At 36.9% G+C, this 26,560-nt stretch overlaps 1 protein-coding gene across 2 annotated transcripts in view; it reads left to right on the plus strand.

Annotated features, from left to right (window-relative positions):
• OPHN1 (oligophrenin 1) overlaps nucleotides 1-26,560 on the plus strand; it is a 507,400-nt gene that overhangs the window by 255,558 nt on the left and 225,282 nt on the right. For both annotated transcript variants that reach the window (XM_016203882.2, XM_016203883.2), the window contains one exon: nucleotides 16,087-16,188. In XM_016203882.2, the coding sequence (XP_016059368.1) occupies nucleotides 16,087-16,188 (102 nt within the window). The remainder of the gene's footprint in view (nucleotides 1-16,086; nucleotides 16,189-26,560) is intronic.

Here is a 26,560-nt window from a genome sequence, read left to right on the forward strand (position 1 = left end):
TCTTTGAATCTGCCTTTCCCTTTGCAGCTTAGATGTGTCTCTGTAGGACGCATAAGTTTGGAATTTGTTTTTTGATCCACTCTGCTACTCTGTTCCTCTTTATTGGTGAATTCATACCATTTACATTTAGGGTAATTATTGATGTATGTGAATTTCCTATAGCCATTTTATCTTCTGTTTTCTGGTAGCTCTGTGCCTCAATTGGTTCTTTTCATTTGTACTTCTGCCTGATCTTTTTGTCTGGTGGTGTTTCATACTTTGTTCCTCTGTGTCCTCTTTTTTTAAGCTATGTGGGTATTTTTGCGTGTGGTTTGAGGATTTTTGTGTGTGATTATCATTAGAATTTTAAAAAATAAAGTTGCAAATATATAATAATTTTCTTTTTTTCAAGTGCATATGATGTTCATCTTCCTTTGCCAGTTCAGACTTTTACCCCATTCCCCTTTATGTTTTTGCCACAAATTATCCCTTTTTATGTTGTAAGTTTTTTGGTAATCCTATTTGTAGTGTTGTGACCTTATGTTCTTTGTTTCAGGTAGAATAACCTCCTTGAGTATTTTCTGTTATGGAGGTTTTCTATTGCTAAAAATCTCTGAGTTTCTGTATGTTTGTGATAATCATTTTTTCCCCTTCCTATTTAAAGGATATTTTTGCTGGATACATTATTCATGGCTCTTAATTTCTCTCTTTCAGACTTTTGAATATTTGGTTCCACTCTCCTCTGCCTTCTAGAGTTTCTGTTGACAAGTTGGATGAAATTCTGATGGGTTTTCCTTTGTAGGTCACTTCTTTCTTTCCCCTAGTGTTCTGAAAAGTTTTTCTTTGTCATTAATTTTTGATAGTTTTAATACAGTGTGCCTTGGAGAGGGCCTCTTTGGATTGATGTAACTAGGTGTTTTGTTTGCTTCTTGTGTTTGAGGATATATTTTTTTCCATTGGTTTGGGGGGTTCTTATGCAGTATTTGTTTGAATAGACTTTCCATTCCCTTCTCCATTTCTTCTTCTTTCAGAACCTATTATTCTAAAAGGTTTTTTCCTGATGCTGTCAGATGGTCCTCCTGGAACTCTTTCATTTTTCTTTATGCCCAGGTCTCTCTCTTCTTCCCTGTGTGTCATTTCTAGATTCCTAGCTTCAGTTTCACTAATTTTTTCCTCCATCTGGTTGGCTCTGTTTTCTATGCTTTATTTGCTTATTCACAATCTCCTTTATTGCATGATTCATTTTTCAGGATTTATGATTGGTTCTATTTTCAAGTTTCAGTCTGTTTGGTAAAGTACTTGTTTTGTTCCTTGATCTGTTTTCTGAGTGCACTGAATTGACTGTCTGTATTTTCTCGCATCTCACTGAGTGTTTTGAGAACTGCAATCTTGAAATCTCTTTCATTTATATCACATATTTCCATGTATTACAGCTTGTTTCTAGGGATTTTTCATTTTCTTTTTGATCATCCTTATTTCTGTGATTGTTCATGGTATTTGCTCCTCTCCTTTGCCTAGGCATAAATTACCCTTCAGTAGTAGCATTCTTTGAATAGGTCTTTCTCCTTTTTTTCAGTAGGTAGTGCTGAATCTTAAGATTATTTTTACTTCTGTGATCTCCCACACTTGGCCTCCGCAGTCTTCTGTAAGACAGTACAGCCATACTGCTTGTGTGTGGGTTTTATTTTGACCTTTCCATAATGGTATCCCCGACCTCTGTGGGGTCCCACCCCATGCACCAAACCCTGGGATCAGTCAGGGAGAAACAGCAATTCCGCTGCAATAGCTCTTGGTTTACAGATAAAATGTTCCTTGACCTATCATCGAGGGCAACAGGAGGTGAGTTTTTGGAGTCTAAGGGGCAGCAGGGCTCTGTGGTTCTCTTTCTTTGTCAGAAACATCACCACAGATAGCAGTCAGCTGCGTTGTAGGACCCCATGCTCTATTAAACATCTGCTGGCTTGGTCACTGTTCACTCTGCTTGCCTTGCTGGACTTCCCCCACAGCTCCCTGCTCTTCCCAGCCAAGGACGCTCCTGCTACTGCTGGCTTCCTCCCTTATATCGGCTATACCACTCTGCAAGCTCCTGGCTGCAGGGCTGCATCTGTGAGCAGTTCAAGCTCTCCTCCCTTCTCGTCTCCCAGCTTATTCCTGGTTGACCACCTTTCGATGTTTCAATGTACTGATCTCTCAGGTGTGCCTCTGTGTTGAATAGGGAATTCTTTGTTGAATTATAGTTGGTTATTTGTTGCAATATCAGGAAGTGATGCCAAAGGTATCTCTCACTTCACCATTATTTTGAAGTCCTCAAAATTTTTTAAACTTAATAGAAAAGACACCTCAGCTGCCACTTTCTCCCCGACTTGCTGCTCATGGGCAGCAGTGTTGTCTCTGGCTCCAGCTCTTGCTCTTGCTCAAGCCAAAATCCCTCCCTTGCTCCAGCTGAGCTTCCTGACCCTGCGGTACCCCACCACTGCCACTTCTAGAAGTTAGTTTTAATAGGAATCATTAAACTGTATTTTTGATAAAAAATGAAACTGCATACCAAAGGACATAGAAAAAAACTAAATATGAATAATTTGAGTCATTCAATGTTTTCAGATGTGTTTCTGTGATATAATTTTATAAAAATTCTCTTCAACTTAATCTTTAAGTTAAAATAAAGTGGAACCTTGGTTTTCGAATGTAATCTGTATGGAAGACCCTTCGATTTCTGAAATGTTCAAAAACTGAGGTACCACTGTATTTACTTTGTTCTGTACCCAATATTCATTTGGAAGTCTTGAGGTTCACAAATAGCTGTCAATCTTAAGAAAGAAGACTAAGGACAGGAGATTTGCCCTGACAATTATCAGAACATACTGTAACATCAGTGGAGTAAAAACATTGTAATATTTGCCCCAAAACAGAATACTAGTGGAATAGAATAGAGAGCTTAGTGACAAACTTATATATGAATTTATTATGAAATTATTATACCATTTTCAATTACAGATGATAGGAAAAATTGTTAGATAGGTGATTTTGGGAAACTAGACCACTATATAGAGGAACATGAAACTGCGTTACTTTCCTAACAGCACAAAAATAGGTGGATTCTAGACCTAGAACTGAAAGGTAAAACTTTCAAAGTTGTCTTATATCCTGTTCCTTCTTCCTCATATAATTATATGGGTGGAAATTCAAAGTCTTCAGGGTTCTAAAGAAATCTTATATTTCTTTATTTTTATTTTTATTTTTAAAATATGTCTTTATTGACTTCAGATGGAGGAAGGGAGATGGAGAGAGAGAGATAGAAACATCAATGTTGAAAGAGTCATTGATCAGCCACCTTCTTCATGCCCCCTACCGGTGAATGAGCCTGCAACCTGGGCATGTTTCCTGACTGGGAATTGAACCTTGATCTTCTGGATCATAGTTCGATGCTCAACTGCTGAGTCACACTGGGCAGGCTGAAGAAATCTTTTAGATTAAAGCCTTCTCAGGGCTTCTCTTTTCACTTTGTTTTTGTGCTCTGCACTGATCTTCCTTTTGTGCCACTTATTAAAGAACTTTTTAAAATATTAAAAAGTATTTTATGCAGCTTTTTTGTTTTCTTAGTCCACAGTCATTGTATTTTATACATTATACATCCCAAAATGAAAATCTCTCCTTATTTCTTCATTTTCGACCTAGGGAGAAAATGCTTTGAAATTAGAGAAGAGTGCTGAGTATATAACTCCGTTTTTCTGAGCATTCCTTCCTTGTGGGATTTAAGAATTGCTCCTAGGGATCATTCAGTCTTTATTATCACTTTATTGTGGGAGATACGTACTGCTCATCATTTAAATATCATATTGGGTAGATTTACATACTCAGATTAAGAAACTTTTAAATTGAGTGAATAGAATGGGTGTTCTTGCTAGAGAATATTTGAATAGTAGGTTGCATTTTCCAGTTCCAAAAGAATCCACTCATATCATTCTGAGGCTGTTTGCCAAGGGGTGGTTTTTGGGTAGTCTACCAAATGGATTTGTGATCTGTCATTAAGTTAATGACTTTATTTCCAGGACACGTTTTTGCAGTAGATATTAAATTTTAGATGGGGTCTGCCTCTGTGACTAATTTATGAGAAGGAAAATATATTTTCCATAACATCAGAATTCTCATATTTGTTTGGATCAAGTAGAATATTTATTGCCAAGTAATACAACACTAGGGCTGCCAAGAAGTAGATGGTTTAATAGTAGGGAATAGGCTACCGGCAAGGAAACCAAGTTTGATACATGAGCACTGCACCTGTAAGTCAAGTAAAGCATATTTCATGTTCAGATATATGATCTCCATTAATTGTCATTTGTGAAAAGGTGTAGAGGGAAAACCACAGATTAGATTTAAGAGAACTTACTTTAAAATTGACATGAGATATCATGACACTCAAAGAATAGTTAAAAATCTGACACTTTAAAATCTGATATTTCTTTTTTCTTCATGAGTTTATTTATTTATTTTTAAGAGAGAAAGGGAGATAGAAGAAGGGAGAGAGGGAAACATTGATCAGTTGCCTCCCATACATACCCTGGCCGAGGATTGAACCTGCAACCTGGGCATGTGCCCTGATGGGAAATTGAACCCGCAGCCTTTCAATGTATGGAATGCTGCTCCAACCCAGCCCCCCTGGTCAGTGCTTCTTCATGAGTTTGAAGTTTTGTGTTGAGACTAGGTTTTTCTTTCTAGCCCCTGATTACCTTGGCCCAAACCCTACTCTAAAATTATTTGAATGTACAGGGTTACTTGCTATGTCAAAATAGATCAGGCAAATAAAGCCCAAATTTGACAGTTCCCTTATGTGCAATAGCTTTCTAGTCCTTCATTCTTCAATAGTCGAGGGAAGTTCCCCATAGTCAAGCAAATTTCTTAACATGAAAAATAGAGACTGAAACAAATAGATCAAAGGCAAGTGGAAGAAAATAGAAGAGAAATACTTAAAATATGTAACTTGACTATTTTCAGATAGATGAAAAGAGACTGCATCTGTTGAAACAAGAACAGTACACTTCTAAAAGGGCAAAGAAGAACTCTTGGAATTAAAAGAAGTGATAACAGATATGAAAAACTTAGTCAAAGGTTTTGAAGATAAGATTAAGAAAATGTTTTAAATGGTCAAAAAAGGAAAGGTTTAGAGTGAAAATAGAAAAGTGAAAGTCCCATCTAGGAGGTCCAAAGAAAATAAATTTTATAAAGGAGGAAGTTATACAGGCGGTAACTGAGAGGATTTTCCTTGAATTTAAGACAGAATTTTTCTGAATATAAGACTGAAGGGTCCTTCCAGTAACCACCAAGATGGACGGAGATAGATTGTTACCTTAAAGACATCATCAGAAATTTCAGGATCTCTGGAACCAAGATGGTACCCTGCCTATCTAGTATTCTATAGCTAGCCAAACTAGTAGGAGTATAAATAAAGAAATTTTTAGATGTGCAACATCTCAGAAACTGACATATATACCCCGTTTCTGGAAGCTACAGGTGAATGAGCTTCATCATAATAGGTGAGCAAAGCATGAAAAGTGAGAACAGAAAATATTGGGCAAGAGAATTCCAACATAGAGAAGAAGCAAAGAGAATTCCTTAGGATGAAGGTAAAACAAGATCCCCAAATGACAACTAGGTAGTATGCATAGAAGGCAATAAGTTCAGACTAGAGCTACCAGAAGTTTCTAGGTGATACTAATTTAAAATGAAATGATATGAATGAACATTTTGAGAGGAGTTTTAGAGAACTAGAGGAGAGTTAGAGATATAGTGCTAAATGTGTTGAAAATTAGCAACCAAACAAAGCAAAACAAAAAAGGCAATTAGTAACTTTAGGAATATAAAAGCTTATACTGGAAAGTAAGATTAACACATTGTGTTATATATATCAGCTATAAATGATGTTTAGATAGTCATGATAATGCAAATACTAAATATGAATAAATAAAAATTACAATAGAAGTATATTGGGAATATGAGGAAGTGTGCTTGGGTGGGGGGGTGAAAGGTGGTGATGGTGTTAGTGGTGATGGTGGTGGTAATGGGACAGGAAGAAGAGCTAAATCCTCATCTTTATTATAAAGTTAATAGATAACACATAAAGCTTAAAAATTATCAATAGTAATAAAATTTTTACTTTTGAGATGTTAAAAAGATGGAATAAAATACTAGAATAATTGGCTTAAAATGATGAAAACCATTGCTTCTGTGGAAGGAGAAATAGGAAAAAGAGGACTGGGGATTGCTGCTTGTCCTAACCTATTATGTGGAACTACATGACTATTTGTAAGAGAAAAAATTTAATAAATAATCTTAACCTCGAATGCTTTGTAAGTGATCATTTGAGCATTATGAGTGTTATGGTACAATCAAGCTTCCAGGTTGTGGTTCCTTTCTTCAGTCTCTGATTCTGAATAAATTTCTATAAAATGAGAAAAATTTAGGAAATCCAAGATGGTGGCAGAGTAGGTGGAAGCTACACTCACCTCCTCCCAGGACCAAACTGGAATCAAACTAAATTATAGAACAATCATCCTGAATAACCAAGTGAAGACTAGCTGAAAGAAGTCTTATACCCAAGGATTTACAGAAGAAGCCACATCTAGATCGGTAGGAAGAGTAGAAATGTGAAAAGGGCTGGCCCCACTCCCATAGATGGTGGTTGAGGTTCCAGAGGGATATCTCAAGCTGCAGTGGGTTCACTCTGAGAAGCAAGGGGTCAAAATCCCAGGCCAGGCTTCCCAGCCCAAAGCACCAGAACCAGAAAGAGTTCCCCACATAACATCTGGCTGTCAAAAGGAGTGGGATTTTTGCCCATCAGGGAGACACAGGAGTCCACTAGAGACACAGATGCCCTCTTAAAGGGACAATGCACAAAATTTTTTTCACAGTCTCTCACCCTGGGCTCTAGTAGAGGGAGGACAGAGCAGACTAGAGTCATGTGAAGAGAGTCTGGAGTTTGTGGCTCTGGTAAGAAAGCTGAAGGGACAACTGCCAGGATCCCTGTGCTGAGACATTCTCCCACACCACAGACACCATCTTTATTGGGTGGAGCATGCCCCTCTGTGTGGCATCAGCCTCGGGGAATGCAATAGCCCAGCCCTTCTCACTCCCTCTCACCCCACCCTCCTCACTCCCTCTCACCCCACTCTGACCGTCCTGTGCAGATGACATGCTACTGTACAGAGAAAACCCTGAGATTCTACCCAAAAACTATTAAACTGATCAATGAATTCAGTAAAGTAGCAGGATACAAAATAAACATCTGTAAGTCAATTGCATTTTATACACCGATAATGAACTATCAGAAAGAGAAACTAAGAAAACAATCGCATTCACAATTGCTTAAAAAATGTACATAGGAATAAATTTAACCAAGGATGTAAAAGACCTGTATTCAGAAAATTATAAAACACTGAAGAAATAAATTGGAGAAGATACAAATAAGTGGAAGCATAAACTGTGTTGATAAGAATTAATATCATTAAAATGCCCATACTACCCAAAGCAATCTATTAAACACAATTTCTATCAAGATAACAATGGCATATTTTACAGACCTAGAACAAATATTTGAAAAATTTATATGGAACCACAAAAGACCACAAATAGCCACAGCAATCTTGAAAAAGAACAACAAAGTTGTAGGAATCAGGCTACCTGATACCCAACAATTCTACAAGCCCATAGTAATCAAAACAGCATGATACTGGCAAAAGACAGATGTATAGATTAATAGAACAGAATAGAGAGCTGAGAACTAAACCCATGCCTTTATGGTCAATTCCTATTTGACAGAGGAGGCAAGAACATACAATGAGGTAAAGATAGTCTATTCAATAAATGGTGTTGGGAAAATTGGGCAGATACATGAAAAAAATGAAACTAGACCTCCTTCTTAAACCAAATAGGACAGGGATGGGGAACGTCTGGCCCATGGGCCGTATATGGCCCTAGAAATCATTTGATTTGGCCCTGCCAAGGCAACTGCAGGCAGGAGTCAAAATTCAATAAATCTAGGAGCTTTTTCCATAGCTAATTTTTAAGTTGATAATTTTGTATGGCCTGTGAATGATGTTATAAATATCCAAATGGCCCTTAGCAGAAAAAGGTTCCCCAACGCTGTTGTAGGAAAATAAATTCAAAATGGATGAAAGACTTAAATGTTAGACTCAAAACCATAAAAATCTTAGCTGAAAATATAAGCAGTAAAATCTAGGACATTTCTTTTCTTTTCTTAATCCTCACTCAAGAATATTTTTTCCATTGCTTTTCAGAGAGAGTGGAAGGGAGAGAGAGAGATAGAAACATTGATGTGAGAGAGACACATTGGTTGGTTGCCTCCTGCATGCCCCAATCAGGGCTGGGATCAAGCCTGCAACTGATGTACGTGCCCTTGACTGGAATCGAACCCTGGACCCTTCTAACCACTGAGAAAAAACAGCTAGAGCTAGGACATTTCTAAAAGCAATATTTTTTATATATAATGCCTTGGGCATGGGAAACAAAAGAAAAAGTTAAGAAATGGAATGACATCAAACTAAAGTTTTTGCACAGCAAAGTAAATCATTAAAATGTAAAGACAAACTACTGAGTGGGATAACATATTTACCAATGGTACATCTGATAAAGCGTTCATATCCAAAATATATAACGAACTTATATAACACAACACCAAGAAAACAATCTAATTACAATATGGGCAAAGGACCTGAATGGACACTTCTCTATAGAGAAAATACAGATGGCCAATAGACATATGAAAAGATACTCAATGTGACTAATCCTCACAAAAATGCAAATTAAAACTACAATGATATATAACCTCACCTCTGTCAGAATGGCTATCATCAAGTAATCAACAAATGATAAGTGCTGGCAAGGATGTGGAGTAAAGGGAGCCTTTGTACACTGTTGGTGGGAATACAGATTGGTGTGGAAAGCAATATGGAGTTACCTCAAAAAATTAAAAATGGAACTGCCATCTCACCCAGTAATTGCACAGTATATTCTGGGAATATATCTGAAGAAACCCCAGAACACTAATTTTAAAGAATATATGCATCCCTATGTTCATTGCAGTGTTATCTACAATAGCCAAGAAACTTGGATTCAGCCCAAGTTTCCATCAGCAAATGAGTGGATAAGAAAAGAGTGGTACATTTACACAATGGAATACTACTCAGCCTTAAACAAGAAGGAAATCTTACCCTTTTCAACAACGTGGATGGACCTGGAGATCACTCTGCTAAGTGAAATAAGCCCGTCAGAGAGACAAATACCATATGAGTTCACCATATGTGGAATCTAAGGAACAAAATAAACTAACAAACAAACAGAAACATACTCATAAATAGAGAACAGAGTGACAGCTGCCAGAGGGGAGCTGGGTTGCAGGGCTGGGTGAAAATGGTGAAGCAATTTAAAAAACCTCATAGACACAGACAACATTATGGTAATTACCAGAGGGAAAGGGGGGTGGAGGTGGTAGGAGATCGTAAATGGGGGATAAATGGTAATTGAAGGAGACTTGACTTGGAGTGGTAAACACACAATTCAATATACAGATGATGTGTTGTAGAATTGTACACATGAAACCTATATAATTATATTAACCATTGTCACCCCAATAAATTCAATAAAAAAATAATATATAAATTTTCAATTCTGAAAAATTGAAAAAGTTAAACCTAACAATCAGAATTTATATGATTTTTTTAAAGATCCTCACATATTTCTTGGCAAATGGGTGTTCTCAACAAATAGGAGTTCCTTCCCTTATTTATCAGTCCAACAGCCTTTTGACCTGAGGATGGAAATTGACTCTTGATTAGAGCCTCTGCTATATTTGGCACTTGTAGTCAAATTGACCCTGAAAAAGAAGTTCTTTTTAACATGTGTTGGAATAGCCAAGAAGCAGCAGACTGATGTCACTGGTGGTTGACTTTAGAGGAATTAAATGCAAGTGGACTTCAGAAGAAACAGAAAATTCAAATAGACAGATAACAAGAGAAGCCATTGATTTAGCAGTCAGAAAACTTCTTCAAAAGACAAAAGACAAGCCCAAGACCAGATGCCCCAGTGGTGAATTCTACCAAAGGTTTAAAGAATTAACTTATTCTTCACACACTATACTAAAAATAGAAAAGGTGGAAATACTTCCCAACTCATTCTATGAGGCAAGTATTACCCTGATAGCAAAATAAAAAATAGCAAGAAATGAAAACTACAGACCAGTGTCACTCATGAATATAGATGTAAAAATCCTCAGCAAAATACTAGCAAACTAAATTCAACAGCATATTAAAAGTTATATAGCATAACCAAGTGAGGTTTATCCCTGAAATGCATTGTTGGTTTAATATCTAAAAAGTCAATCAATGAATTACACTATATTAATAAATTAAAGGATTAAAGTTCACAAACATGTCAGACACAAAGGAAAACATTTTAAAAATACCTTTTCATGATAAAAATATTATATAAACTAGTAATAGAAGGGAAGTTTCCCAACCTGATGAATCGCTAACATGATATTTAATAGTGAAAAACTCAAATCTTTCTAAGTTAAAAAGCAATAGAAGGATATGTACATTTGCCTCTTCCATTCAACATTATGCTGGAGGTTCTACCCAAGATAATTAGCCAAGATTGGAAAGCAGAAATAAAACTATGTTTATTTGCATATGACTTGATTTGTGTATAGAAAATCCTAAGGAGTACACACACACCATACTCACACACTATTAGAACTTATAAATGAATTGGGATACAATGTTGTAGGATACAAGATCATTATACAAAAATAAATTATATCTCTATCACTCTTTTTTTCAAAATTTGACTCTTCAATTACAATTTTGATGCCAGGTGGGTACTGGAAATATCGGGGGCAACACTTTGTAAAGTGCTTGATTGTCTAACCACTGTGCTGTAAACCTAAAACTATTTCTATACACGCTTAATGAACAATTTGAAAATTAAGGTAAGAAAACAATCTTATTTACCATAGTATCAGAAAGATTAAAGTACTTAGGCATAAATTTAACAAAAAAAGTATAAGACTTGTACACTGAATTTCACTGGAAGAAATTAAGGAAAGCCTATATAAATAGATAAGCAGGAAGATACCCCATATTCATGAACTGGAAGACTTGATATACTTAAGATGGTAATACTCACAAATTGATCTACCGATTCAGTGCAATATCTAGCAAAATCCCAGTTCATCATTTTGCACAAATTGATAGGATTACCCTAAAAGCACCAGAATAGAAAAAGAAATCTTGTGAGACTCACAATTTTTAATTTTAAAACTTACTACAAAACTATAGTAATGAAGACAGTGTGATGTTGACATAAAAATAGACATATAGATTAATAGAATAAAACTGAGAATCCAGAAATAAACTTATACGTTTATGCTTAATTGATATTTTATGAGGATGCCAAAACAATACAGTAGGGACAGAATAGTGTTTTGAACAAATGGTGCTGGGTTTACTGGATATCCACTTGAAAAGAATGAAGCTGGACCCCTACATCACACCATGGTCAAAAATAAAAGCTTAAAAATATAAAACTCATAAGTAAGCCTAGTTGCAAATCTTCATGGCCCTAGATCCAGCAATAGTTTCTGAGACATGACATAAAACCCACAACCAACCAAAAAAAATTGTCCAATTGGATTTCACAATATTAAATATGGTTATGCTTTAAAAAACATTATTAAGAAAGTTCCAAGACAATCCAAAGAATGGGAGAACTTGTTACTTCACCTCTTTTGTTTCTGATTTTACTTATTTCGTTCCTTTCTGTTTCTTGATGAGTGTGACTAAAGGTTCATCAATCTTGTTTATCTTTTCAAAGAACCAGCTCTTTGATTCATTGATCTTTTGTATTGCTTTTTTAGTCTATATGTCATTTATTCTGCTCTGAGGTTTATTATTTTCTTCCTTCTACTTCCTCTGGGATTTTCTTGCTGTTCTCTTTTTAAGTCTTTAAGTTGTAGGGTTAGATAGTTTATTAGAAGTTTTGTTTTTTGAGGTAGGCCTTTAATGTTATGAACTTCCCTCTCAGGACTGCTTTCATTGTGTCCCAAAATGAAAAGGGAGCCCATGGTATGGAAGAACATATTTGCCAATGGGGTTAATTTTAAAATATATAAGGAGCTCATACAATTTAACAAAAGGAAAACAAACAATCCAATTAAAAAATGTGCAAAGGACCTGAATACACACTTCTCCAAAGTGGACATACAGATGGCCAAGAGACATGAAAAAATGCTCAAGGCCACTAATCATCAGAGAGATGCAAATTAAAACCACAATGAGGTATCATTTTACACATGCAGACTGGTGCAGCCACTATGGGAAACAGTATGTAGGTTCCTCAAAAAATGAAATATGGAACTGCCATTTGACCCATATATCCCAAGTAACCCGAAACACCAATCAGAAAAAACTTATGCACCCCTGTGTTCATAGAAGCATAATTTACAACAGCTAAAATCTAGAAGCAGTCCAAGTGCCCATCAGTAGATAAGTGGATAAAAAAAGCTGTGGGACATTTACACCATGGGAAACTGTGCAGGTGTAAGTAGGTATGATCTCTTACTCTTTTGATATGGCATGAAGGGACTGAGAGAGTATTATGCTAAGCAAAGTAAGCCAGTCAGAGAAAGACAAGTATCACATGATCTCACTCATGCATGCAATGTAATGAAGAAAATAAACTGATGAACAAAATAGATCCAGAGACATAGAAGCATGGAACAGACTGACAAATCTCAGAGGGAAAATGGGGCCTTGTGGACGGGGTTGGGAGAGATTAACCCCAGAACTTATATGCATATATACATAACCCATGGACACACAGACAATAGTGTGGTGAAGGCCTTGGAGAGGATCAATGGGGAAAAAAAGAGGGACAACTGTAATACTTTCAAGGATAAAGATAAACCAACAAAGAATGGGAGAAAATACTTGCACATCTAGTATTCAGGGTAATATGAATTCTTATAACTCAAAAATATAGAGAGAAAAAGTTAAAAATGGGCAAAATAATTCAAAATATATTTCTTCAAAGAACAGACACACACACAGAATTAATAAACATGAAAATACATTTACATCATTCGTCATTAGGGAAATACATATCAAACCAAAGTTAATGCAACTTCACACTGACTGGGTTGGTTTTAATGAAAAAGATAAGTGTTACTGAGTATGTAGCAAAACTGGAAGTCTCTTTCATTGCTGTTGGTAAGGAAAAATGATACAGTACCCTTGGAATGGAGTTTGGCGGGTCCTTAACAACAACAACAAAAAAGCATCCTGACCAGTTTGGTTCAGTGGTTAGAGCATTGGCCCATGGACTGAAGGGTCACAGGTTAGATTCCAGATCAAGGGCATGTACCTGGGTTGCAGGTTCAATCCCTGGCCTGGGTCGGGCATCTTCTGGAGGCAACCGATCTATGTATCTCTTTCATATTATTTCTCCCCACTCCCCCTCCTTTCCACTGTCTCTGAAAATCAATGGAAAAAATATCCTCTGGTGAGGATTAACAAAACAACAAATAAATAAATTAAAACCCATAGAGTTGCCATATGACCCAGCAATTCCACTTATGTGTATATGCTTGTAAGAATTGAATATATAACCACATAAAATCATATTCATGAATGTTTATATCAGCATTATTCATAAGAGCCTCTAAATGGAAATACCCCTGAAGTCCACCAACCAATGAATTCATAAAGAAAGTGTGGTGTATGCCTTGGCCAGTGTTGCTCAGTTGGTTGGACATCGTCTTGTGCATCAAAAGGTTGCTGGTTCAATTCCCAGTCAGGGCACGTGCCCAGGTTGCGGGTGCCATCCCTGGTATGGGGCTTGCAGGAGGCATCCAATCAAAGTTCTGCTCTCACATCCAGATTTTTCTCTCTCTCTCCTTCTCTCTTCCTCTCTCTCTCAAAAAAAAAATCGATAAAAATATTTTTAAAGAGGAAAAAAAAGTGATGTATCTATACAATTAAGTATTACTTAGCCATAAAATGGAATGAAGTACTGATACATGGGTAAACCTTGAAACAGTTATGCTAAGTATAAGAAGACATTCACAAAAGGCCACATATTGTATGATTTAGTTATATGAAAAGTCTGTAATAGACAAATCTGTAGAGACAGAAAGTCAATTGTGGTTTCTTGAGACAGGGGGTGGGGGAATGGCTTCGAATAGGTATGAGCTTTCTTTTTGAGGTGATAGAAATATTCTGAAATTAGATAGCAGTGATGGTGGTACAACTTTGTAAATATACTAAAAACCCCTGAATTGTCCCTTTTAAAAAAGATTGAATTTTATATGTGAATTATATCTCATAGTTTTTTAAAAATCTGTTGTTTTTTAAATTGATTTCAGAGAGAGAGGGAAGGAGAGGGTGAGATAGAAACATCAATGATGATAGGGAATCATTGATCGGTTGCCTCCTGCACACCCCCTGCTGGGAATCGAGCCTGCAACCTGGGCATGTGCCCTGACTGGAAATTGAACCAGTGACCTCTTGGTTCATCGGTCAATGCTCAACCACTGAGCAACACTAGCTGGGCTTTCATAGTTTTTTTTAAATTATATTTTATAGTTTTTATTTTAAAAAATAGAAGTGGAGTAGAAAGTTACCCACAGAAGTCATTGCCATTTTTCTGGCTGGCATGCTTTCTTCAAACAGTTGCTACTTTAAGTAGGCTCAGCAGCTGGAAAGAGTTTGCCCTACCTATCTTTTGTGAGAAAATCTCTATGACCTGTGTTTGGAATCTGAGTTTGTTGGTAGGGCTATAGACCTACTTGAGTTTTACTCACAAGGCTCTCTGATTACTTTTAAGGTGCCTGAGTGTAATTGCTCCAATGATCATCTGGGTTCTCTTTGACTGTATGGAATGAATTAAATAGGCCTGCATATTATGTCACCTTGGACAAGTTTGTTCACCTTTTCTGAACCTTAATTTCCTCTACAATACCTGTTTCTAGGTGGTGTGAAAACTAAATGAGATTATAGAATTTAAGTAGCAGCACACTGCCTGGACTGATGTAGGCTTGAGTTAATATTAGCTTTCTCTCTACTTCTTTCCCTCTGGTAAAAGCACATTCCTTGCAGGTCAGAGGTCACTGAGCTCTCTCCTGGCTTCCTGCCCAGCAACAGATAGTCTCTAGAAATAAACCATGGGTGAGGGTTTTTTTTTTTTCCTTTTTTTTTTTTTTAATCTGTGTGTCCCCTGCTGTGCCTCTTCTAGTACTCAGCACACTGTAGGTGCTCAATAAATTTGGATTTTCTGTGAGACCACACAAGACTTTTACATAGATTTCCCAGTACATTGATGACAGGATTTTCAGTGTCAGCATTAGTCTGTGACAAGCTTTCTTAGTGTCCCTTTGGAATTTTTTGTGCTGAGAGGCAGAGAGATTAGTTGAATTTCATACTTGAGGAGAGTGAGGATTGAGTCCTCCATCCCCCATAAAGTTTTCCAACTCTTGCTTTCCAGCTAAACCTTTCAGGATTTTTAAATAATCTATAATATACAGGAGTGAAATGCTTAAACAATATCAAAGAACTCATCATTCACAGGCCCATATTCTATTGCCTTGGAAATGTTTTACTTATTAATAGGTTGTCTAAATGCATTGTAGATTAACCTTTTAAAAGCATACATTTAGTTTACTACTGTGTTCCTTCTTCCTCCTTTTAAAAAATTTGAATGAGTAGTTAATGACTATGAAAAAAATTGGGGAGAAGGAAAAGTAGCCAGCATTCAGGCCTGTTTTAAGTGTCATTCTTTGAGCAGCAGCTCCCAGAGCCTTCAGCTATACCAGTAGGAACTGCCCTTTGTGTAGGTGGAGCAATTCAGGGCTATATTTGAGGAAGTCAAAACTACTGAGACCAATGCAAAAGCAAATACTCTCTTGCTTTTTTTTCTTTTCTTCCCAGGAAATAGAGATTGGCCACATGAAACCCAGTACTGTGTCCTTTGTTCTCAGTTCTGAGCAAACTGAATTTAAACTATAGATAGACATTTTAATCTGTGCTTCTCTCCCATGTCTAGGAGCGGAAAAAGAAATTTGAAAAGGATGGTGAAAGGTTTTATTCTTTGCTGGATCGTCACTTACATCTGTCTTCCAAAAAGAAAGAATCTCAGTTACAAGAGGTATGTTCAAAATCATGCCCTTCCCTTCCATTGCCAGCTATGCCTTGTGACAGCTTCCTATTGCAAGGCTTTCCTCATACCCTTCCTCACCTGAGAATCACATATGATAGTAGTGCTTGCAGTTAAAGCCATGGCCTGGGACTCAGACATCCTATGTACTCAAGCCAGCTTCTCCACTGACTCATGGTGTGACTTTGAATAATATATTTCTTTCTTGGTCCGAGTTCCCCTCTCTGTCAAAGGAAGAGTGGTACTCAGTGATCTCCAGAATCCCTTTCAGTTCTAAGTTTCTGATTCCAGGTTCCACATGAGGATAGAGTTAAACTAGTGTTGTATTTGGTAGATCAGGAACAGATCTACTTTTCCCCTCTGAGGTATTCCAACATTAGCTATTTTTTGATAAATAGTAGTCTGCACTGAGACTACAGTTTATATGGGACTTGCAATGATTTCAGTTCAAAGAAGTCACTATTCAGTGATTGCCTACCAGATGTCAGGTTCTTTGCTGGTTGCAGCAGGGCTACAAAGACAATGAGACATACTTCCTGCCCTTCTGCAGCATACCGTTTGGATAACAATACACATGACTCTTATACAAGTAGAATTGTTTACATTCTATATGTATGTGTATGTGGTGTCCTTGTAGGGGTGGGAAGTATTTGGAGGATTAAAAACTTTGAATGTGGAGAATTGCCTTTGTGGGAGAATATTGCTTTTCAATTTAAGGTAGTCATTTAATAATAGGTAAAATAAAATGTTTGATGGATAGAAATAGAGAAATGGACCCTTCAAGTGGAGGGCAATGGCACCAAGGATGGAAAACATAGAGTATGTTTGGGAAACAGTTTAACCAGAATCTGCATTACCTCTGGAAGGTAATGAAAGAAAAGCTAAGATCAGGCAAGTTGAGGCTATATTGTGGAGCAATAGGCTCAAGAGTTTGTATTGAATTGTGTTGCCCCTGGGAGGATCATTATAGGCCTTTGGTTGTGCAAGCAATATAGTGGAATTTTATTTTAGGAATCTTAAACTGGCTGGGGCTATATGATGAATTAGATCAGGGAGAGACTGGAAGCAGAAAAACTGATTTAGGAAACTATTTTAGTGATGTAGGGGAGTGGGTCTGAGTCAGAAGAGTAGCACTGGGGAAGGGAAAGAAGGAATTAACTGATTAAGATTTTTTAAAGTGGAAAATGGATCTATGTGTTGGATAAAAAGTCCAGTAACATATGGAGATATTTATAGATTTAAATAGGAAAAGAGATACCCAGTTGAATAAAGTAATAGACATGAGCTGTGAATGTTCTTAGAAATCATCCTGTCCAAGGTTACACACATTGTGGCAAAGTTGAAGGTCATCTCCAGACACCTGATTTAGTGAGTAAACATCACATCATGCGAGGTGCTTCAAGGTGATGAGTCGAGAGCCTCAGTGATGGATGGAGTTAGTATTGAGAAGGTAAAGGACTATTTCTTTGTAATAAACTGGAACAAAGTACTAGTCTGGGTTCTTGTGCCATTTTCTTTCACACTTTTTTACCCTTCCTTTTTCACCTGTCCTGTGCCAAAATACCTATGCAGAAAAGTTACCATAACAGGTCTGAGACTATGCTTCAAAAGGTCTGCTTACAAGAATTGCTCTTGGCTGCTGTCTGGGAACTTGGCTGGAATACAGTACCCTATACTGATATAAAAGTTTCCATAAATGTAATTGATGCACTGTGCCTAGAGTGCCTGTAGAAACAATGTGGTTTATGCTGAACACCTTATTTTCTTCTGGGAGTCTGGAATTTGGTACATGTTTGGCATGTACACCCCCCAAAAAAACTTAGGACATTCAGTCTTTAGTGAGCTTCCTTGGTAGATAATATTGCACATGTGTTGTCATAACCTCTTGCTGAAGTTTTTCCTGTGTGACTACACTAAGAGAGAACCCTTGAAAGCTTGCACCTAGTTTCCTCTGGACTTTACCCTATGTATTTTTTACTTTGATGATTTTGTTTGTATGTTTTCAGTAAAATAAACCTTATCCATGAATATGACTATATGCTGAGTCCTGTGAATTGTCCTAGAGAATTACCAAAGCTGGGGGTTTGCAACTCTGGACATTGTCCAAACTTTATTCTTTTGGAGGTGGTTTCAATGAAAGCTTTTGGAGTATCCTAGCAATTTAATGCTGTATGTACATGTCCCTGGTGACTTTCCTAATGAGCAAGAATACAGCCTTTGTACTTTTTCAAACACAAAAAAGCTGGAGATCCTTAGTCACATTTTTTTAAACATTAAGAGAATATTTTTAGAGCAGTTTTAGGTTTAAAACTTGAATGGTAAGTGCAGAGAGTTCCCATACATCCCTATTACCCTGCACACTGTTTCCTCTCTGATTTATTTATTTTAATTAAATTTATTGGGGTGACATAGGTTAGTAAAGTTATCTAGGTTACAAGTGTACAATTGTGTAATACATCATCTGTATATTGCATTATGTGTTTACCATCAAAAATCAGATCTCTTTCCATCACATATATTTGACCCCCTTTACCCTTCACTACTTTTCAACCCTCTTCCCTCTGGTAACCACCATACTGTTGTCTGTGTCTGGTTTTTTGTTTGTCTTGTTTGTTCATTTGCTGCTTTCAGTTTTATATCCCACATATGAGTGAAATCATATGGTTCTTGACTTTTTGTGTCTAACTTATTTCATGTAGCATGATATTCTCAAGACCCATCCATGTTATCACAAATGGCAGTATTTCACCTTTTCTTATGGCTCAGTAGTGTTCCATAGTGTACATATACCACATTTTATTTATCCAGTAATATATTGCAGGACAGTTTGGTTGTTTCCATGTCTTTGCCACTGTGAATAATGCTGCAATAAACATAGGGGTGCATATACCTTTGCAAATAAATGTTTTCAGCATTTTCAGGTAGAAACCCAGAAGAGGGGTTTCTGGGTCATATGGTAACTCTATTCTTAATTTTTTGAGGAATCTCCATACTGGTTTTTATAGTGGCTGTACCAGTTTACATTCCCACCATCAGTGAATGAGAGAGTTCCTTTTACTCCACAACCTCTCCAACACTTGTTATTTCTTGTCTTGTTGATAATAGCCATTCTAACAGGTGTTAGGTGGCATTTCATTGTAGTTTTGGTTTGCATTCCGCTAATTGCTAGTGAAGTTGAGCATCTTTTCATACATCTGTTGGCCATTTATATGTATTCTTGGGAGAAGTGTTTAGGTCCTCTGCCCATTTTTTTGAATTTATATTTATTGTTGAAAGTATTACAATATCCCCTGGGTTTTTTTCTCCATTGATCCCATCCACCCTGCATCCATCCCACCCCCAGGATTTCTCTATACCAATGTCTGTGTCCATGGGTTATGCTTATAAAAATATAAGTTCTTTGACTAATCTCACCACCCACACCCCTTCCCCACCTTCCCTCTGCGATCCCTCAGTTTGTTCCATGCTTCTATGTCTCTGGATCTACTTTGTTCATCAGTTTATTTTGTTTATTATATTCCACATATAAGTGAGATCATGTGGTACTTGTCTTTCTCTGAATGGCTTATTTCACTTAGCATAATACTTTCTAGTTCCCCCCATGCTGTGCCAAAAGCTAAAAGGTCCTTCCTCTTTACAGCTGCATAGTATTCCATGTTGTAAATGTGCCACAACTTTTTTATCCACTCATCTACTGATGGGCACTTGAGCTATTTCCAGATCTTAGCTATTGTAAGTTGCACTGATATGAACATAGGGGTGCATAAGTTCTTTGTGGTTGGTATTTCGGGTTCCTTAGGATATATTCCTAGAAGTGGGATCACTGAGTCAAATGGCAGGTCAATTTTTAATCTTTTGAGGAAACTCCATACTGCTTTCCGTAGTGGCTGCACCAGTCTGCATTCCCACCAGCAGTGTACTAGGGTGCCATTTTCTCCACACCCTCACTGGCATTTGTAGTTCATTGATTTGTTGATGGTAGCCATTCTGACAGGCATGAAGTTATACCTCATTGTGGTTTTCATTTGCATCTCTCTGATGATTAGTGACATTGAGCATTTTTTATATGTCTCTTAGCCATCTGTATGTCCTCTTTGGAGAAGTGTCTATTTAGGTCCTTTGCCCATTTCTTAATTACATGTTTTTCTTCCTGGTGTTGAATTGTATAAATTCCTTATACATTTTGGAAATTAACCCTTTATCCGGTGTGTTGTTGGTAAATATGTTCTCCCATACAGTGGGCTCCCTTTTCATTTTTTTGATGGTTTCTCTTGCTGTGCAGAAAGTTTTTATTTTGATGAAGTCCAATTTGTCTATTTTCTCCTTAGTTTCTCTTGCCCTAGGAGATGTATCAGCAAACATATTGCTGCAAGAGATGTCTGAGATTTTGCTGCGTATGTTTTCCTCTAGGATTTTTATGGTGTCATGCCTTACATTTAAGTCTTTTATCCATTTTGAATTTACTTTTGTGTATGGTGTAAGTTGGTGGTCTAATTTCATTTTTTTGTATGTATCTGTCCAATTTTCCCTACACCATATATTGAAAAGACTGTTTTTACTCTATTGTATGTTCTTGCCTCCTTTATCAAATATTAATTGACCATAGTGACATGGGTCAGTTTTTGGGTTCTCTGTTCTGTTCTCTGTTCTGATCAATATGTCTGTTCTTGTGCCAGTACCAGGCTGTTTGATTACAGTGGCTTTGTATTATAACTTGATATCTTGTATTGTGATCTCTCCAACTTTGTTCTTCTTTCTCAAGATTGCTGTGACTATTTGGGGTGTTTTTTGGTTTCATATAAATTTTCCATTTGGTTCCATTTTAATTATGATGTATGTGGGCATGAACCTCCTTGGATTTTCCTTGCTTGGTACTCTCTGTGCCTCCTGAACTTGTGTGACATTTTCCTTCACAAAGTTAGGGAAGTGTTCTGCCATTATTTCTTCAAACAGGATCTTTAATTCTTGCTTACTTTCGACTTCCTATGATGCAAATATTGTTACATTCCTTGTTTTCCCACAGCTGCCTTTGACTGTCCTCCTGTTTTTTAATTGTTTTTTCTTTTTGGTTCTCTAATTGAGTGATTTTTTTCTACCCAGTCTTCGAATTCACTGATCCAACCCTCAGCTTCCTGTAATCTGCTGTTTATTCCTTCCAGTGTATTCTTTATTTCTAGTATGTCATTCTTCATTTCCTTTATAATTTCCATATCTTTTTCATGCTCTTAAGCATCCTTAATTCAGTATTCTGAACTCTATATCTGATAGATTGCTTATCTCTGTTTCTCTTAGCTCTTTTTTTGGAAACTTTTCTTGTTTTTTCATTTGGGCCTTGTTCTTTTTGTCTCCCCATTTTGGCTGTGATTTGGGTTTGTTTCTAAGTATTAGGTAAGCCTGCTAGGACTCTCAGTCTTTTTGGACAGTCTCTGGTGTAGGCCAATGTCAGACGCTGTTTGTGACTGGCCTTGAGTACCCAGTTTGGAGCTATCAACAACCCATGGCTTGAGGTCCCCTCTGTTGGGGCTGGGTGTGTTTGGACAAGACCAAGATGCACACCAAAGTCTGCTTTTCCTGGCCGCGTCCAGAAGCAGATCAGACAAAGACTCAAAGCACTCTGAAGTCTGCCTCCTCCAGCAGGCTGATTAATCTGATTCTCTTAATGAGCCTCAGGCTGTAGAAACTCCACAGGGTGGGGTGGCTGATTGTTATCAGAATCTTAGTAAGCCTCAGGTTATAGAACCTCTACCAGGTAGGGCAAGAGGTTTTCCAGCAGGGTAGGGCAATTGCTTACCCCTCAGGCAAAAGTTGCTTAGAAGGTAAATGTCTGCGTCTCCCGTATGGGGGGATGACTTGGCGCTGGAACCCAGAGGGGTGCTCTTTGAGCTCTATCTCCAGAGCCTACAACCCTAGATACTCCTCACATAGCTCCAGTCCACTCTGCCATCCCTCTGCTGGAGCCCAAAGTGAGTGGCTACAAACAAAACTTTATGTGTTGACTCTTTAAGTGAATGCCTGAATTTCCAGCAGTCTCTCACTTGCAGACAGAAACCTGGCCACTTTTCATAGCCAGATGTTCCATTGGCACCATTCTCAATTCTGGTGGTCTTGGCTGAGAAGCCCAGCCTGGGATTTTGGCCCCAGAGTCCTCAGTGGGAGCCCCCCACACCTGAGATATCCTTCTGGGCCTTGAGGTGCTGCCTGTGGGAGTCCAGCCATCCTTCTCATGCCTCCACATTTCCTACCAGTCTCTGTGTGGTCTCCACTTTTCCTCCTTTGTTATGAGGGTGCTGTCCAGCTCATCTTTAGTTGCAGCTGATTATTCAGGATGGTTTTTCTATATTTTAGTTGTAATTCCAGATTGGTCCTGGGACAGTGTCAGTGTAGCTTCCACTCAGTCCACCTCCATCTTTAATCTCCCTCTGCCCATTTTTTAATTGGATTGTTTTGTTGCTGCTATTGATGAATTATATGAGTTTTTTTAATATATATTTTGGATGTTAACCCCTTATCAGAGGTGTTTTTGCAAATATTTTTTCCCATGCAGTGGGTTGTCTTTTTGTTTTGTTGGAGGTTTCTTTTTCTGTAGAGAATATTTTGTGTTTGATATAGTCCCATGCATTTATTTTTGCTTTTACTTCTCTTGCCTTTGAAGTCAAGTTCATAAAATCCTCTCTAAGACCAAGTTCATAAGTTTAGTACCTATTATTTCTTCTGTGTAATCTTTTGTTTCAGGTCTTCAATCTATTTTGAGTCATTTTTGTGTATGGTGAAAAATAGCACTCTTAAGTTCATTCTTTTGCATGTGGGTTTCCAATTTTCCCAGCATCATTTATTGAAGAGGCTAAACTTTCGTTATTCATTGTATGTTTTTGACCCTTTGTTGAAAATTATTTGTTCATATACATGTGTGTTTTTTCGGGCATCTTAATTTTGTTCCATTGATCTGTGTCTTTATTTTTCTGCCAATACCATTCTGTTGCATTATTGCCTCTTTGTAATCTAATTTGAAGTTGGGGAGGGTGATACCTCTGATGATTTTTTGTTCTATTTCTTTAAAAAATACCATTGGCATTTTGATGGGGATTGCATTAAATCAGTATATTTATTTTGGTAATGTGCCCATTTTAACTCTGTTGATTCTTCCAATCCTCGAACATGGAATTTCTTTCTATTTCTTTGTGTCTTCCTCAGTTTCTTTTTATAATGTCTTGCAGTTTTCACTGTATAGGCCTTTCACATCCTTTGTTAACTTTATTCCTTTGTATTTTATTCTCTTGTAATTGCAATAGGAATTGGTTTTTTCACTTCTTTTTTTTCTGAAATTTTATTGTTAGTACATAGCAGCATAATGACCTTTGTACATTGATCTTGTATCCTGCAGCTTTATTATAATTGTTTACTGTTTTGAATGGTTTTTTTGTGTGAAGTCTTTAGGCTTTTCTATATAAAAATATCACCTGAAAAACGTGACAGTTTTGTTTCTTCATTCTCAATTTGGGTGCCTTTTATTTCTTTCTCTTGCATGATATCTCTGGCTCCTCTGTTATTAATATTTACATTAATGAGGTACATTTGATACAATTGATGAGCCAATGTGTTGTATATTCTATGGATTTTGACAAATATATAATGGCACGAACCCACCATTACACTATCATACTTAATAACTTGACTGCCCCTAAAAGCCACTTGGAACAACCTGTTCATCCCTTTCTCCTTCTACACCCTCAACCACCTGGCAACCACTGATTATTTTCTTATCTTTGTATTTTTGCCTGTTCCAGAATGTAATATAGTTTGAATTATACAGCATGTAGCTTCTCAGATTGGCTTCTTCCACTTAACAATATGTATTTGAGATTCCTCTGTGTTTTTTCATGGCTTGATAGCTCACTTCTTTTTTTAGCTGTGAATAATATTCCATTGTATGGATGTGCCACAGTTTGTTTATCCAGTTACCTATTGAAGGACATCTTGGCTTCCTCTAAATTTTGTAAATTGTTAATAAAGGTGCTGTGTAAACATTTTTGTGCAGGTTTTTAAGTACATAACTTTTCAAGTCAATTGGAAAAATAGTAAAGAGTTAATTTACTGAATCTTATGATATGAGGATATTTAATTTTGTAAGAAACTGCCAAAATATCTTTCAAAGTGGCTCTACAATTTTTTTTATTCCTACCATCAATGAATGAGAGTTCCTGTTGCTCTATATTCCTATCAGCATTTGATGTTGTCTGTCATTTTCATTTGAGTCATTCTAACAGGAATGTACATAACAGTACATTGTTTTTCCAACTTGCATTTCCCTATTGTTACATGATGTGGACCATCTTTTACATGATTATTTGTCATTTTTAGATAATCTTTGTTGCGGTGTCTGTTCACATATTTTGCCAATTTTTAATTGTTTTGTTTATTTACTCACTGTTAGAGTTTAAGAGCTGTTTGTATATTTTAGATATGAGTCCAATATCAGATATGAGTATTACAAAGATTATTCTCCCTGCCTATGGCTTGTCTTTTCATTCTCTTAAAAATTTTTTCACAGAGCAGTTTTTTAATTTTAATGAAATCCAACTTATAAATTTTCCTTTAATAGATCATGCTTTCTAAAATTGTAATATAATTTTTTAAGATATAAGTATAGTTGGTATGCAATATTATGTTAGTTATATTAATCGCCAGTGTAAAATATAGTTGTTTGATACTTTTATACCTTACAATGTAATCACTTCACTAATTCTATTAATTGTCACTGTGCAAGCACATCACAGTGTTATTGAAGATGTTCCCCTTCCCCTTTTCAACCAACTCCACCCATTCTTTGGGGCTCTGTTTCTACATGTATGTTTTTTTAAAATTTATTTTATTGTTGAAAGTATTACAAATGTCTCCCATTTTCCCCCTGATTGCTCCCCTCCACCCATATCCCACCTAACCAAAGGTCTTCACCTGTCTATTGTTTGTGTCCCTGCACTATTTAAAAATGTTTATAAGTTCTTTGGTTAATCTCTTTTTGCCCTCCTTCCCAACTTCCCTCTGAGAGCTGTCAGACTATCTTGTTGGTCAATTTATTTTGTTCCTTAGATTCCACATGTAAGTGAGATTATGTGACATTTGTCTTTTTCTGACTGGCTTATTTCACTTAGCATATTCTGCAGGTCCATCTATGCTATCTCAAAGGGAAAGATCTTTTTTATAGCTGCATAGGGTTCCATTGAATAAATGTACGGTAGCTTTTTTTCTTAATTATATTTTTATTGATTTCAGGGAGAGGAGGGAAGAGGGAGAGAGAGAGAAACATCAATGATGAGACTCATTGATCAGCTGTCTCCTGCACGCCCCCTACTGGGGATCTAGCCCGAAACCTGAGAATATGTCCTGACCAGGAATTGAATCATGACCTCTTGGTTCATGGATCTATGCTCAAACACTGAGCCACGCAGCCTGGGCTACCACAGCTTTTTCTCCACTCATCTAATGATGAACACTCAGGCTGTTACCTGATCTTTGCTATTGTAAATAATGCGGCTATGAACATAGGAGTGCATATATTCTTTCTGATTGGTGTTTCATGGTATTTAGCATATATTCCCAGAAGTGGTTTCATTGAGTCAAATGGCTAGTTCCATTTTTAAATTTTTGAGGAACTTCCATACTGTTTTCCATAGTGGCTGCACCAGTCTGCATTCCCACCAGCAGTGGACTAGGGTTCCCTTTTCTCTACATCCTCGCCAGCACTTACTGTTTGTTGATTTGTTGATGGTAGCCATTCTGACAGGTGTGAGGTTTTAATTTTCATTTCTTTGCTGATTAGGAACTTGGGACATTTTTCATATGGCTCTTGGCTATCTGTATGTCGTCTTTGGAGAAGTGTCTATTCAGGTGCTTTGCCCATTTTTTAATTGGATTGTTTGTCTTCTTCTTGTTGAGTTGTATGAGCTCTTTCTATATTTTGGAATTAACTCTGTACCAGATGTATCACTGACAAATATGTTTTCCCATACCATGGGCTCCTTTTGCATTTTGAGCATGGTTTCTTTTACTGTGCAGTAGCTTTTTGATTTGAGGTAGTCCCACTTGTTTATTTTCTCCTTTGCTTCTCTTGCTCTAGGAGATGTATTGGTGAAAATTCTCCTACATGAGATGTATGTTATTTTACTTCCTGTTTTCTTCTAATATTTTTATGGTTTTGTGCCTTACCTTTAAGTCTTTTATCCATTTTTAATTTTTTCTTGTGTATAGTTTAAATAGGTGATCTAGTTTCATTTTTTTGCATGTACCTGTCCAATTTGCCCAACACCAATTATTGAAGAGACTGTCCTTACTCCATTGCATGATCTTGTCTCCTTTGTCAAATATT

This window comes from Miniopterus natalensis, chromosome X (assembly GCF_054644295.1).
Source record: "Miniopterus natalensis isolate mMinNat1 chromosome X, mMinNat1.hap1, whole genome shotgun sequence".
Lineage (NCBI taxonomy): Eukaryota > Metazoa > Chordata > Mammalia > Chiroptera > Miniopteridae > Miniopterus > Miniopterus natalensis.